The sequence below is a fragment of the Neltuma alba genome, unplaced genomic scaffold (assembly GCF_004799145.2).
Source record: "Neltuma alba isolate B1F8T4 unplaced genomic scaffold, ASM479914v2 tig00012829_pilon, whole genome shotgun sequence".
Taxonomy (NCBI): Eukaryota; Viridiplantae; Streptophyta; class Magnoliopsida; order Fabales; family Fabaceae; genus Neltuma; species Neltuma alba.
The window spans coordinates 91250-105853 of NW_021637220.1; the positions used below are offsets into that span (position 1 = coordinate 91250).

The 14604-nt window shown below is 34.2% G+C and overlaps 2 protein-coding genes across 2 annotated transcripts; one reads left to right on the top strand and one right to left on the bottom strand.

The window, feature by feature from the left end:
- Positions 1-1193: 1193 nt before the first annotated feature.
- Positions 1194-4870, bottom strand: LOC114731420 (disease resistance-like protein DSC1). The gene is made up of 4 exons (XM_028918577.1): positions 4437-4870; positions 3245-4352; positions 2860-3165; positions 1194-2747 (listed from the first exon to the last, which is right to left on the bottom strand). The coding sequence occupies exons 1-4, from the start codon at positions 4703-4705 to the stop codon at positions 1194-1196; spliced, it is 3237 nt and encodes a 1078-aa protein (XP_028774410.1). The 5' UTR covers positions 4706-4870.
- Positions 4871-7085: 2215 nt separating this feature from the next.
- On the top strand, positions 7086-8247 carry LOC114731421 (F-box/LRR-repeat protein At5g02910-like). The gene is made up of 2 exons (XM_028918578.1): positions 7086-8030; positions 8128-8247. Exons 1-2 carry the CDS (start codon positions 7086-7088, stop codon positions 8245-8247), a joined length of 1065 nt encoding a protein of 354 aa, XP_028774411.1.
- The last annotated feature ends 6357 nt before the right edge of the window (positions 8248-14604 follow it).

Below are 14604 nucleotides of genomic sequence, written 5' to 3' on the forward strand. Positions count from 1 at the left end.
AAATTAATTATATAAAGAATTATATATTGCCGTAGGCCGTAGCTTACATGTTACTAGTATTTATTAGTCCCCCTTGATGAGGCTTGACTTTATAGTCACGTCACATCGCCTAGGCTTTGAGTTTGTCAAGTTGGGGTTGGAGCAATTGTCAATTCTCAACACCGAATTCCATTACTCTCGTTAAATAATAATAAATTAATAGAAATAAAATTTAGCAAGCTAAAAAAATTATATAAATTATAATAACTTAACTTTAGTCATAAAAATGTTTATTAAATTTAAAAGTGATACTATAATCATTAAAATTTTTTACCTTCGTTGTTAAAAAACTAAATAATATATTCTTTAACACTTTGATTTTCCTTCATTCGTCATTAAAAATATAATCCTATGTTCCAATAACAATAACAAGTACGGACGACATCTCTTTTAATGAATATTTTCTGTGATTTGAATTAAGTAATATTTGTTGGAAAAAAAGAATCAAGTAATATTTATTTTAAGCTTATTCCATTTCTTAAATTTTCTATTAGTTTTATAACATTTTAATAAAACTAGTTACTAACTTATAATAACAATTAATATTAGAATTATATATAAACCTTCACCCCCTTTCAAATTTTCCATCCTCTTTATAATTTATCTTTCAAAATTTAGAATTTATTTTAAAAAATTATAATTGTGATAACGGACGGAAGCATTGTCATTCATTCCCCCCGCCCCCCCACTTTTAATAAACATTAAACAAAGACACTGTGTCTATCTAACTTTTTCCAAATTCGAGGGGCTTAGGTATATCATAGTCCAAAGATATTTTCCGCGTGAGAATAATTACAAAAACCATTGCTTTGTCACATGTCTATGAAGTCCAAGAGCTTATGAATGCATAATTGAACGATACCCGCAATGCAAATGAAGGATTCACGTCTTCAATTTATCAAGTGATTACAAAGTTTATCTTTGGGAGAGAATTTCTTCTCAACTTTTGGATCTGTACCATGAATGAAATGCCAATTCTAAGTTTCTGTTACCATTCTGAACTTTAATGTACGGAGTACGACTTATTACAAAAGGAATGGGTTGTTACTATCTAAATAGAGAAAAAAAGAAAAAGAGAAAAGAAAATTATTTCATGTCAGACCCTAAAAAGCTTCACTGAGAGAGAACTTTTCAGTTTGATGCCTCTGAAGCAGTCACAAGCTGAGGAGATCTCTTAAGCCTTGTGTTGCTTTCTTCCAAGATCCACTGGGAAGTGGAAAGATATGTTCATTGGACTTTTGAGCTGAAGGAATTGTCTTCTCATGTTTGTTCTCACCGATTGCTTTAAGCTGTGACTTCAACTCCAACTCCATTTGCTCAATGAATTTGTGATGTTCTGAGGCATATACGGGGCAGACTCCACATTCTTTTATCACAATATCTTTTTTCTTCTCCCAGATACTCCCAGTTTGTGCAAAGAACTCAAATGATATTTTCTTGTTATTGGTTTCATCTGCTTCCATGTTTTCGTCAGTTTTCAGACAGCATCGTTCATCGTACCACAGACATACATGATCAGACATAAATTCACAAGCAGATATGCTAGTCCATGCACCCATATTCTTGTTCCTTGTACCATTAATCTCCATGCAGCAGTCACATCCGACGAGGTTGCTGTCATTTGATGCGAACTTACAGACAACCGCACAAAAAATGAAACCCATAAAGACGGAAGGTGGAGCAGAAGATAAGTCAATAGTTACTGATGACTGCCTTGTCCTGTTGATGAACCACTCTGGAACACTGCTTCCTGGATAAATAACATCAACTGGGCCATCTAGGATCTTACTTTTTCCTAGAGTTGATAAATGTTCATTTGCCAATCTCTTAATGTTGACATGAGAATTCACTCCTACAGCTGCGAGTGACTGTGCATCCAAGTTCACACAATTCTGGAATATGGTGCAGACTCGTATTTTTCCCGTCAGATGATCGGCAGCCATTGAAGAAAACATGACTCTCTCCAGGGAAGTGCAGTTAGTGACATATAGTTCTTTAATGCTTAGTGGAAGATTAGGCAAAGACTGAAGCCTCCTACAATTACTCAAGTCAAGTTTTTCAAGTTGAGGAAGATGCTTGATGCTTGTAGGCAACCTCTCAATATCTGTTTCATTTAGGGATAAATGCTTCAATGAGGATAGGAATCTGATGGTGTCTGGAAGTTCAAATAAATTACGACAATCTTGCAGTAACAGTGTTTCCAAGAACCTCGAACCATCAAGTAACAAGTGTAAATTCGATGCATCAAGCTGCATGCAACCAAAGATCCTGAGTTCTCGAAGAGAATGGAGGTTAGTTGACTTGCTTGGAAGATTCTTAAGGCTTTTACAACGATGCAAGTCAAATGTTTCAAGTTTGTTTAGAAGCCTCATGGATGAAGGCAATTCATTGATAGCTGTGCCTGCCAAACTCAAGTCCCTCATATTCTCTGATGTCAAAGAGAATTCTTTGAGCCTTGAGCATTCACCAAGAGAAAGACTACTCAGGGATCTTAAATGGACTTCACTTCTAAGGCTGGTAAGTGATGTGCAATATATAAGGTTCAATTTCACAAGTTTGTGGATGGTTAAAATCGAAGGATGAACCTTACACAAGCTTTTACAGTTGTAGAGTTCAACTTCTTCAAGATTTTTGGCCATAGAAAAATCTGGGAGTTCCAATAGGTGCTTGGAATTACTGAGGTCAATTTTCTTTAAATTCACAAGACGCTGCACCATTCACAAGAGACAGACATTGTATGAGCTTTTCTTTTCACAAGAGACAAAATAAGAAAAACTATATCATGTTCGTTTATTTATGATGATGTAGATTGATACATACCAGGGCTCCATCCCAAAGTTTCTCCACACGACTCCAAGTCATGTTAAGTTCAACAAGACTTTCTGGACGGAATGTGGAGGGCAAAGATTTTAAAGGACAGCAATCCCAATGAAGAAATCTCAGTTCATTTGGCAAAGATTCAAGGCCATGACATCTCAGTTCATTTGGCAAAGTTTCTTCATCAACATCATTCTGAGAAAATCTAAGAAATTTTAGCTCTGACATCTCAGCAAAGGCTTGAGGAGTTAAGCAGAGCTCTTCAATTTTTGCCACATTCAAAGTTATGCTTTGAATGGCTTTAGTCCCCTGGAAAGCAAAAGCAGCATATCAGGTAAAAGCAAGAAGACATTTTGAAAGGGTACAGTTATACAGCTAAAGTTTTTACCAGGTTATGCTCCAATACTCGATATATATCATTAGCATCCCACAATCGACTGCGTTTTCCAGGATCATAAATTGATTCTTCACGAACAATCTCCCAACCCATTTCCTGTATCAAATCATGCATAAATATTCTTGATGCTCCTGAATTTGATCCTTTGATTTCAGTGATAAGAGCTTTGTCTCGAAGCACTTTGAGCCCGATAATTGATGAAAAACCACAAGCATTTAGTAAAACTACTATTTGTTGTGCTTTGTATCCTTTAAGGAAACATGCGACGTACAAGAAAATATTCTTCTCTTCTCTATCTAGTTTATCATAACTCAATCTCATGACGTCCTGAATTTTTGCATGTGGCATTTTGTTGAGCTTCTCAAGTTGGCTCTCCCATTCTTCCTTGCTTTTGCCATAAAGAAAAGAACCCAAAACTTTCAGAGCTAAGGGAATGCCTTTTGCATAACTGATCACCTTCCTTGATAGTTCAATCCACTCCATGTCTAGATAATTATTCTCAAAGGCATTCGACATAAAAAGTTGAACAGCATCATCAAATATCAATGGCTTAACCTCGTATATTTTGTCAACTCTTTTAGCCAGCACTTGCTTATCCCTTGTTGTTATAATGATTCTACTACCAGATCCAAAGCAGTCAAGAGCTCCCACTAAATTTTCCAGTTGATCAGAATCACTGATATCATCAAGAACAACCAGAACTCTTGTTCGAAGAAGCCTTCGCCTAACATAAGGAGGTATTCCATTGGGCGTACCAATATGCAAATCATTTTCCTTGAGTAGTATAGAAAGAATTCTATTCTTCAAATACATAATCCCATGATTCTCTGATTCTTCTCTCACATGTGCCAAAAAACAATATCCTTCATATTCAGAATAGAATCGATTAAATACTGCAGCTGCGATAGTTGTCTTACCGATACCGCCCATGCCCCAAATTCCAATGACTCGGACATTTTCTGACCCTTGGTTCATTAGCGATTCTAAATCTGCAATCCTTTCATCAATTCCAACAAGGCCCGTTAAGTCACTTTGGAACATAATATTCAACCTTTTTGACAAACACTTGGCAATCACTTCTATAAGCTCAGCCTCATCCCTGTAACCGCGGGAAAAGAACAAGATTATGAAATTTAATAACATCACTACTTATTGAAACAAGTGTTGAGGGAAAAGAGCTTACTCATAATTTGATGAATGAAACCCAGATAAATTAGCCGCTTTCTTCAAAGCTGATTTCCAAATTGGCACCTTTTCCTTATTATGTTTGTCATGTTTGACAAAAGCATCTCCATAAGACCCTTTTTGATGCCTCACATCAGAGGGATCCGTATTATAGAAAACAGGAATTACAATCTGTTTCTGCTTCTCCATACACTCAATAATCTGCACCAGCTCGTCTAAGCACCACCTTGAAGAAGCATAATCCTCTGAAAATATGATCAATGACATGAGTGATTCTTTGATGGCTCGTACAAGTGCCAGTGATATTTGATCTCCACTTTCAAGTCTGTTGTCCACATAGGCATCGATTTGTTTCTGCCGCAATTCCTTCCTCAAATGACTAAGAAAACCATGGCGTATGTCTGTGCCTCTGAAGCTGATAAAGACGTCATACTTTATACCAGAGGACCGAGAACACGGCATTACAAAAGAAACAAGCACAGAACTTTGTCGATTTGGGGAAAATCTTGGTGTAGTTTAAAGAACAGAAAGGGATGGCTTTAAGCCGAGAGAAAAGAAAATTAAAAGAGGAGGAAGAAAATTCAACAGCAACAAGAATTAATCAAATAAGATGACAACAGAATCCGACAAACAAGTGAAGAAATTGTATTGTTCCTGTAGTCACCAAATACATCACTCAGAGAAAGACTAATTGAGAGGAAGATGACACGACTGGTCCGTACTAGCTATTAAACTCAAGGATCTGCATATTAGAGGGTTGTTTTGTTTTGTTTTTTTTTAAGTTCTTCGGAACAGACTTAGCAAAGAATTACGAGGAAGCTTCTGGGTTTACTCCGGTGCTAGTCCACCAACGTTCAGAATATACTAACCGTGTTTTGGAAAGTTCCGGAGGTATTTTGCAAATTTCAACGGCAATTCATGATTTTTTTTCCCCCCCAAATGCCTTGATTATATTAAAGTTATGCTTTGAAAATTATTTATGTTTCTTTGTTAAGTCCCTCAACAGGAGAAAATATTTATTCTTTAATTAATACTCTTCTGGTCCTTAATATATCATTTATTCAACTATTTTGATTAAAGTAAAAGAAATTAGTTAAGTTAGGTAATAATAATAAATATGGCATATATTTTTCGAGGTATTCTCAATTAAAACTTCTTTAAAAAAACTGACATTTCAAAAAATGTTTAAATTATTTTATTAAAAATATAAAACAGTAGAATTGATGTATGTATAAAATTAATAAGTAATATGTACTCACTCACTTTATAAAATATATAGGTGTATTATTAATGAGTAATAAGTATTATAGTGGTCTTTAATTATTTAATAGGGTAATTTAGGAAAAAATTTGTAAATATGAAAAATAGGTCCTATATTTAGGATAGACAAGATCAACCTCTTAATTAAATCCTATATTAAATACTAGAAGAGTATCAATTTCAGTTGCTTTTCAAACCAGTAGTTTTGATTTTTTAGTAAAATCTTTAATAAAAATAAATCACATTAAATATAATTAAGTTTAAGTTTTCCCATAAATTTATTAAATCAAATTACATATAAATATTTCAGTTTTGCTATTTTAATTTAAACATTTCAGCTGTAAAACATTTTGGTGTTTGAAAATTTAGAAGGATATGTGTAAGATTTAAAATTGAAATTATTGTTTAAGATCCTGCATGGTATAGCGTGTTGTAAAAAAAAAAAAAAAAAAAGTAATGGTAAAGTAGTCCATGTCAGATATTTTAATTATATTATATCATATTGGATATCTAATTTTGTTCCAGCTCATCAAAAAACAAATTGAATATCTGATTAAAATATTTTGAGTATCGCCCATGGATTAGTTTAAATCCAATTTAGTTTAGATTTTACCAGGCCCATTGGGCACCAATAATCTTAATGAGAGGTTATTAATTTGATGATTGACTGTGTTAGAGCCATACATCAGAACTGCTCTCCAAGGTTATTGAGAGTGTTATTTCGTTTATCCCTATTTCAAATAGTGAGTACGTGAATCATTTTTGAAACTGTTATGTTATTTCATTGATCTCTATTTCAAAATCGTGAGTATGTTAATTAATGTCTATCCATCTAGCATGACAAGAGTTAATTACTGTGATATTGTAGGATTTTCCATAGGATTATATTCGCTCGTGGCATAATTAGAATTTGTTTCACAGTCCATTCGATTGTTATTCACCATCTGAAATAGGGTTGCTGGGTAGCTATATTTTGTACGGAATCTGGTTTTCATGCGAATTCATCTGTGGCCTATCAAATTTACGCTTGTTTCAGTTGTCTGAGGATTTGATCAGGTAAAATTGGGAAAGTATAGTAGATGGTTTTGGGGAATCGGTTTTGTTTGTTGAAGAAGAATGGGGTAACATATTCAAGAAAGTGTTTGATGAGTCGGAAGGATAATCAGTGAACGCTGGAACATGTAATTGTTTGGGTTATTTCAAAGGGCTGGACAAAGATTATCTCTGTTCCTGTTTCCTCTCATGGATTATTAAAAGGGAAAACTTTTTGTTGTTTCTTTGATGTATGTCAATATTTTACCTTCGTGTGCTGACTTCTTTCTTCATGGCTTTTCAGATTCCATGTTGAATGAATAGAGGCTCATCAATAGACTGCTCTGGAGCCAAAATGAGAAGAGTCATGTTTCGAGGATCTAGTGGCACTTCAAAGAAGTTGATAGAAACAAAGTCGGCTTCTCAGAAGGTAGCTAATGAATTGGATGATTTGCCAGACAACCTTATCCATCACATATTGTCATTTGTGGAAACCAAGGATGCAATTCGAACTCTTGTTTTATCAAGAAGGTGGAGGCATATGTGGGCTTCAGTTCCCTGCCTAAACTTGAACAGCAAATCATTTTCTCGGCTGACTGATTTTAAAAGATTTGTGAAACTGGTCCTATCTCAACGTGATACTACTTCTCATATCAAAGCTCTTACTTACTCTCACTTTGGGGTGGATGATGCAACTGATGATGAATTGCTATACAATAATGTTGTTGAATTTGCAATTTCACATGGTGCTGAAGAAATCCAAATCAACCTCGGTGGGAAAAACTCAACTGATCAAGCTAATTCTTCAAATCCATTTTCTAATATACAGAAGCATTTTGGTTTTGCAAAGTTGACAACTTTGCATCTCAACAACTTTACTTTAAGTTGTACAGGAACCTCCAGTCTGGATCCATTTGCTGGTTGTGTGAATTTGAAGAATTTGCACTTGAGTGAACTCTGCTTTAAGTCAGATTTGAACCCCAGGGATTTTGTGATATCTGCACCCCAACTTAATAACCTTACACTAGCGTGCAACCGTTTTAACTGTAAACTTGTAATTGCTGCCCGACGGCTTCACTATCTCAGCTATATTCATTCTTCTTCACGTCTCTGTTTTGAGTTTGGTCTTCGTTCATCGGATGACTTGAAAATCGATGTTCATGAGCTGCATAATGATGAATTAGAAATTTATCATCAGGGGCAGAAAGAAGAGACTTTACATGGTTTCATCAATACCAATGTGGTACGCACACACCATAATAATGTTGAAGCTGTTGAGCTATCCTTTCGTACGGTCATGGTATAGGGAAAATTCTCTGTCTCACATTTTTCTGTTTTGAATTGTCTGGTAAACTATAGTTTGTTTTAAAGGTTTTTATTTTTATGTGTTTTTTCAGGTTACCTGTGGGGCTGCCTCCTTGCTAAAGTTTGACGATTCATTTTGTACTATGATGGGACAGAGTTTAACAGTTGGAGATACAGTTAGATACTTCATTACCGACCATATAACTATCTAATTGCCACCGAATATTACAGTTGCTCTTAGCATGCAGACTCTGAAATTTTGACCTCTTAAAGGTGATCAATACTTACATCTTTGATTAATATTTAAGTTAGTCTTGTGCTTGTTACATCCCTAACTTTTGAATATTTTTGCTAATAATTGACTTTTAGAGTTTAAGAGAAAAATCTATGTTCAAAGCTTTTACTGTGTTCATGCCTGGAAAATATGATTTGCTTGTTCAGTGTTTAATTAATATGTTCTATATTTGCATAATCTTTATTGCTCTCAATAAATTTATTCCTGATATAGAAATAATCAACTTCCATGTATTGTATAATATTAACAACCAAAAGTGAGCATTTAAGATAATTTATTTGACTTACAAGCCTGGTGAAGATATATGGAAGAACTCACTGAAACTATGTTGTAGCCATACATATTGTCTGGGAAAAAACATATCTGATGATGCCATTGATTTTGATCAATATTATAATCACACGGGGCATTGACCGGTAAGAATGAAGAGTATGGTTAGCAGTAAAAAGATGGACAAGGAACTTTATAAAGGAGCAATGTTAAGTCAATTCTAACGACTCTATTTTCAACTATCAACTATGACTTGTTCTGCTTTTTGAGTCCTGCATGTTACCCTGCATATTTATTTAATGAATCACTTGTGTTATTGTCATCATGAGAGGAAGGTGATTTGGTCTTTCTTATTGCTTAAGGAAGCGTATAATTTAGTCTGAATTCATATGTAAATATTGGGGCTGTGAATATAATGTAGAATAATTTAATGCTTTAATATGTGAAGTAGCATGACAGAGACAACAGAGCTGTTAATGGCCTGAGGTTGCAAGTGCGATTAAATCTGCGACCTTCTACTTACAAGAGAGCTCTGATGTCACTAAGTTATAAGATTATTGGCCATATCAAAAGAATTTGATGATCATATGTACAAAACTTTGAATTTCATGCCATTTAGGGATCAAGTTTAGTTAGTATACATGAATGGTGGTGCTCATGATTTCACCTATATATGAGAATTTTGCAAAACATTCTTCTCCAAGAACACATCGTTCAGCCTCATTTTATCTGCGTACAAAAGCAGCTTTTCAATTTCTCATAACTTTATTTTTTTTCCCCTTTTGGGTGACCTTTTTTTTTTTTGGCGCGGAAAAGCTTTGTATAGTAGAATCATACTTACAAAATGGTGTTATGGTGTGTTTGATGGGGGTCTAATTTAGTTTAATAATAATGATATTATGATTGTTCAGTATTGAAATTAATTTTGTTATTTGGAGTATCAAACTATCTTCATTCTTATTTTATTATTTGGACTAATTTAGTTTATTTTGGATTTTCAGGAAACTAAATTTAGTAGCTGATTGGATTGCTGGTGTATACCCCAATTAATTGACGCTTTTTATGTTCTTTTAGTGTGTGCCGTTGAACTTTTTTTTTTTTTTTGCTTTTGTTTCACTACTTTAATGTGACTTCATTCATATTTTTTTCACATTTTTTTAATGTTTGAATTTGAAACTTCCTCCTGTTCTTCAATTGTGCTTTATCATCTTCATCACTTCTCTCTCTTCTTCCTTCTTGCACCAATATCTCTTCTATGGTCTTTCATGCTCTCTTCTTGGCTCCATATTGCTCTCTAATTTCCGGACCACATATTACTACATGAATCTCATTAATGTTGTGTATTTAGACATTGACTAGAAACGAAGTTTCTACCATGTTAATTGTGTTGTCAAACTCTATCATTGAGCTTTAATATATTTTATTACTATGATAGGTTACTTAAAGAGAGTTTAAATATATTTTAAAAAGTAGTGCTGCCTGATCCTATAACGGGAATTGGACAAAAATTACTGAAATGTGCACTACCCACCAATCAAGATTGTGGATGATCAATGTTGACACTAAAGGAGATCAATATTTACATCTTTGGTTGATATCTAAGTTAGTCATGTGATTGTTACATCCTTAACTTTTGAGTCTTTTTGCTAACTAATGTAGCGTTTCAGTTACTGAAAATGATCAATACGACTAGGTCGTACTACTCTTACTGATTTTAAATATAAAACTTATTTCATAATATAAATTTATATTAAAAAATAGATATTATATTTAAAACTGAAAGAGTAGTCGTTAAACTGAAGGATCTGCAGATGTAGGTTGTCAGTCGATGGACTGGACAAAGAATGGAGAAAATTAAATTTTTCGAAGTTCTTTGTGACACAGTTAGCGAAGAATGACAAGGAAGCTTCTGGGTTTACTCCAATGCTATTCCCCCAACTTTCAGAACATACTAACCGCGTTTTGGAAAGTTCCTGAGGTATTTTGCAAATATCTATGGAAATTAAATTTTTTTCCCCTGAAATGCCTTGAGTATATTGAAATTATTTTTTAAAAAATTAATTTTATTACTTTAAAAAGTTGTTATTTAATTATTTAATTTTTAAGTGACGAAGAAGTAATGATTTTTTACTTAATTAGATATTGAAAATTCACCGTCTTCTCAAATTGGTTCTGGTTTTATTTTATTATCTAAGTTTAGAATTTGGCAAATAACTAAAGTGTGAGTGAAATATAAGGTGAGATCTTGTATGAAAAAAAGAAACACAACCGAGATCATGAGATAATGTAATGATCTCAATTCTAAAATACCTCAACACAATAGAGTCATCAGCATATATTTAATATTCAATTCAGTTATAACTATAGGTATATGAAAACACATTCAAATAGTATCGTAAACAAACTGATAGAAACAAAGGAAAAAGACAGAGGGGAGGAAAAGAAATGGAAGCCACGGAGAGAGGATTCCCTTCTCACTAACCGTCCTCCGCATATATAGCGCTGCTTTCATATTGTTGAGATTCCATTCGGTTACTGCTAACAGCATCATGCAAAGGCACCATAATTGTTGGGTGATCATAAGCCACGTGTCCTCTTTGGGTCCCACTAATATTTGGCAGGGTCATGACAGATAATTACACCATTTTAACTCTCACATTCTTAAATGTTATATAAAGTTTAGTTAGTATAAACAATGTAAAATTTGTATGGGTCTATATTTATATATATATATATATTGTGCCGTTGTGATTCTCTTCATTTTTTGATAATAGCAATTTCTTAACTTCAAAATACAGGGAATTGACAGGGTCGTCACATGCTCACAGCTCTGAAACAATATATACACCACCAACAACATAAATGCTCCTGTTCCATTGGATGGAGTTTGAAACACAAATTTTATTTTTCTTTGTTTTCATTATTTTACCCAATTAAACTAAATAAATAAAAAACATTTAATTTATTTTATAATATATCAAACGCAATTATTTTTTGATAAAAAATATTTATATTTTCATTCTTATAATTATTCAGATTCTCATTCTTACTTCACTCGTTTTTATAAACCAAAATAGACATAAATCAATTGTTCACATTGTGTGAAGAGTAGTCTCAGCTTTGTTTGGGGTCGAAAACAACCATTGTTCTCCTAATATTATCTAATTTGTACATACCAATAAAATAATTTAAACTAATTTATGTCTTGAAACTTCTTTCGATCTTTATACCCTGACCCTCAACTAGTACTCGTAATTTATGGCTTGGGCTGAGTCATTTTTTCAGCAAAAGTGAATATCAGGGAATTTTCATATCCCGGAAGGACAAAAAGAAAAATTAGAAAACGATATGGACCAACATGTGCATCCTATATGTTCCTTTTGCTCTCTTTCTTAAGAAAGAGACGACTAAGCCAATTGGAATGGTGTGACCACAAGGACCGGCCTACGGAGAAAAGATTCAAAAGGCAAATTCACCAAATAAGATATTTAAAGGACAAAGTAATTAACCTTAGTATTTCAAGATTACAGTACACACAAATCTCCTAAGCATATCCACAGTTGCCAGCCACTGCCCATCAGAACGGGTAAAAATTCTTATCATGGGAGGTTCGTGTAGGAGGTAACATCTCATCCTGCTCCTAATCTATGAACAAACCCCACACATACAGAGATAATGGCTCAGATTGTCCTTTCACTTTTGATAACCACATGCCAGCATGATTACTTGAAAATGAAATTAGAAGTTTATAGTACAAACATATATACTAATTTGGCTTCAAATATCTGAGAAGACTACAGAATGGCGATCACCAAATGATAAATAGTATAACAAAAATTAATACAGCTTTCACTTTGGAACATCTGACTCGTGCAGCACAGAACACAAAACACTACAGTTGAATGAGGCTCACAAAAAGTGTAGTCACATCATGCAAACAATCACACTTCTCAGTCAAGAGATGGACTATGGGGCAGGCATCAATAAGAAATCACCTATCAAAGAAATGTAATGAGTCGCCATATTTTACCCAAAAAAAAAAATACAATTGGAGGTTCACAAAGACAATTTGAAAGGAAAGGCTTGTGCCAGTTTAGTATATCCCTCGGACATGCCTAACTACAATCAACCAAGAGGAAAAAAAAATCATAGAATAAGCAAATGGTCGTCTACCAGGGAGTTGCCTGTCCCTAGCACTCCATGTATTTTTCCCAACTTCAGGCCTCCTCAATTCAAATAGATTAGGCTTCACATGAATGGAGTATGCAAATATCACGCCTGAATTAGCAATGGTGCTGCAAATTATCTCCCGTGATGACTCGCTCTTAACTTGGACAAGCAGATCAGTTTCTGCAAAGCCTCCGGCTGTGACATGTGTAGCATCAGGGAAGAAACCTTCTTTTGGTTGTACAGAAAGAACATCTAAACAATATGAGAAGACTGCACTATAAGCATTGCTGATTCATTGGACAATGAGCCCTTCTACTCTGCTTATCCGGCAAGCGATCTGTCAAAAATAAGCACAGAAAAAATGAACAGAATCGGTGAATGAAATTGAAACCAACAAAATATAAGATTTTATTCACATGCTTAGCAAGGGATATACAAATTGTCTCTAAAGAAATGATGTAGAAATAAAATCCAAGGACACACCTCGACAGATTGGTAATGCCCCAGTGGAGGCACTGGCTGCATGCATGTGAGGACTCAGCATAAACATAGATCCATTTCTTGAGCAATTTTTTCACATATGGTTTATTCACAGAATATAGAAAGAGACTTCTGCAACATATAATACAGAAAGCAGGCATCAGTTTGAAAATTTTGTAACACAAAGAAAGATGTTAAAATCTAAATGCGTATGGTTTACATATCTAGCGATGACCAAAACGAGCAGGGGAATCATGGACAAGGAATATGCCCTTCATATTTAACATGGCTCAAAAGAATGGGAGTTGGCAGTGATCAAACTAGTGACTAATTAGTAATTGGTCATAAAGACTTTAATACCATGTCATGGACAGGGAATATGCCCTTCATTAGTAATTTTGTTCAGTTAATTTCCTGTCTTTCAGTAGACATCCACACCAACTACTGCGATCTGACCTAAAACAGAAACAACCACCAAGAAAGGTTTTCACATAAAAGATAGCCAGAGAGTACTCCAGTTTCAAAACTAACAAAGTAATAATAGCTGACATACAAATTGATGAATCAAATATTAGACACTCCCACTGCCGAGACCTCAAAGCCCAGTCTGTAATTCTGTGGATTTCATAACCCAATGTAGCATGGCCAGCATCTTATCAAGCTGTGAGGAAACAAAGATGGCTGAGAATTGTGAACATATTTCACCTACTAGTGCTAAAAATCAAAGTCTTGATGTTTCAACAAAACACAGAAGTAGTGGATCATTAAGCTGCTTTTTCTACTTCATTGTTTGCAGTAAGTTGGCCACACATTCATGTCATGGCAGATATATATACCGGCGAAAAATGACCCAAAACTTTCACATATTCATATCATTAGCATTTGTACTCCAAGTGACACTTAAAACTCGTCCTGAAATTATATGGAACTCATTTAATAGAAACCTAGCAGAGTACATAAAGAATCTATAGCAAGCCTCATGATTCGGGAGAAGAAATCTCACTATTGATCCCAGATTTGACGATATGGACGTAGGTACAGAGTTTGATTTTTTAATGATAAATTTCTCTTGGCATAACAAAAGGCCATTTATCCTAAATGTACCTAACAATGATAAAATCCGGCTCCTTTTACCATAAAAGAATGAATTAAAAAAAAAAAAAGAGACATTCTTGTCACTATTTCTCTTATATTTAAAGGTTAATAACTTTTATTCCCCGTGATTGTAATTAGTAGTTACAAACCAAAAATCAAGAGTACGATACCTTTTTGAAGTGAGGGGGAGCCATATGTGTACGCATCATTCAACTTGGGAGCTTTAAAACTCAAAATCATTTCTCCAAATTCATCCAAG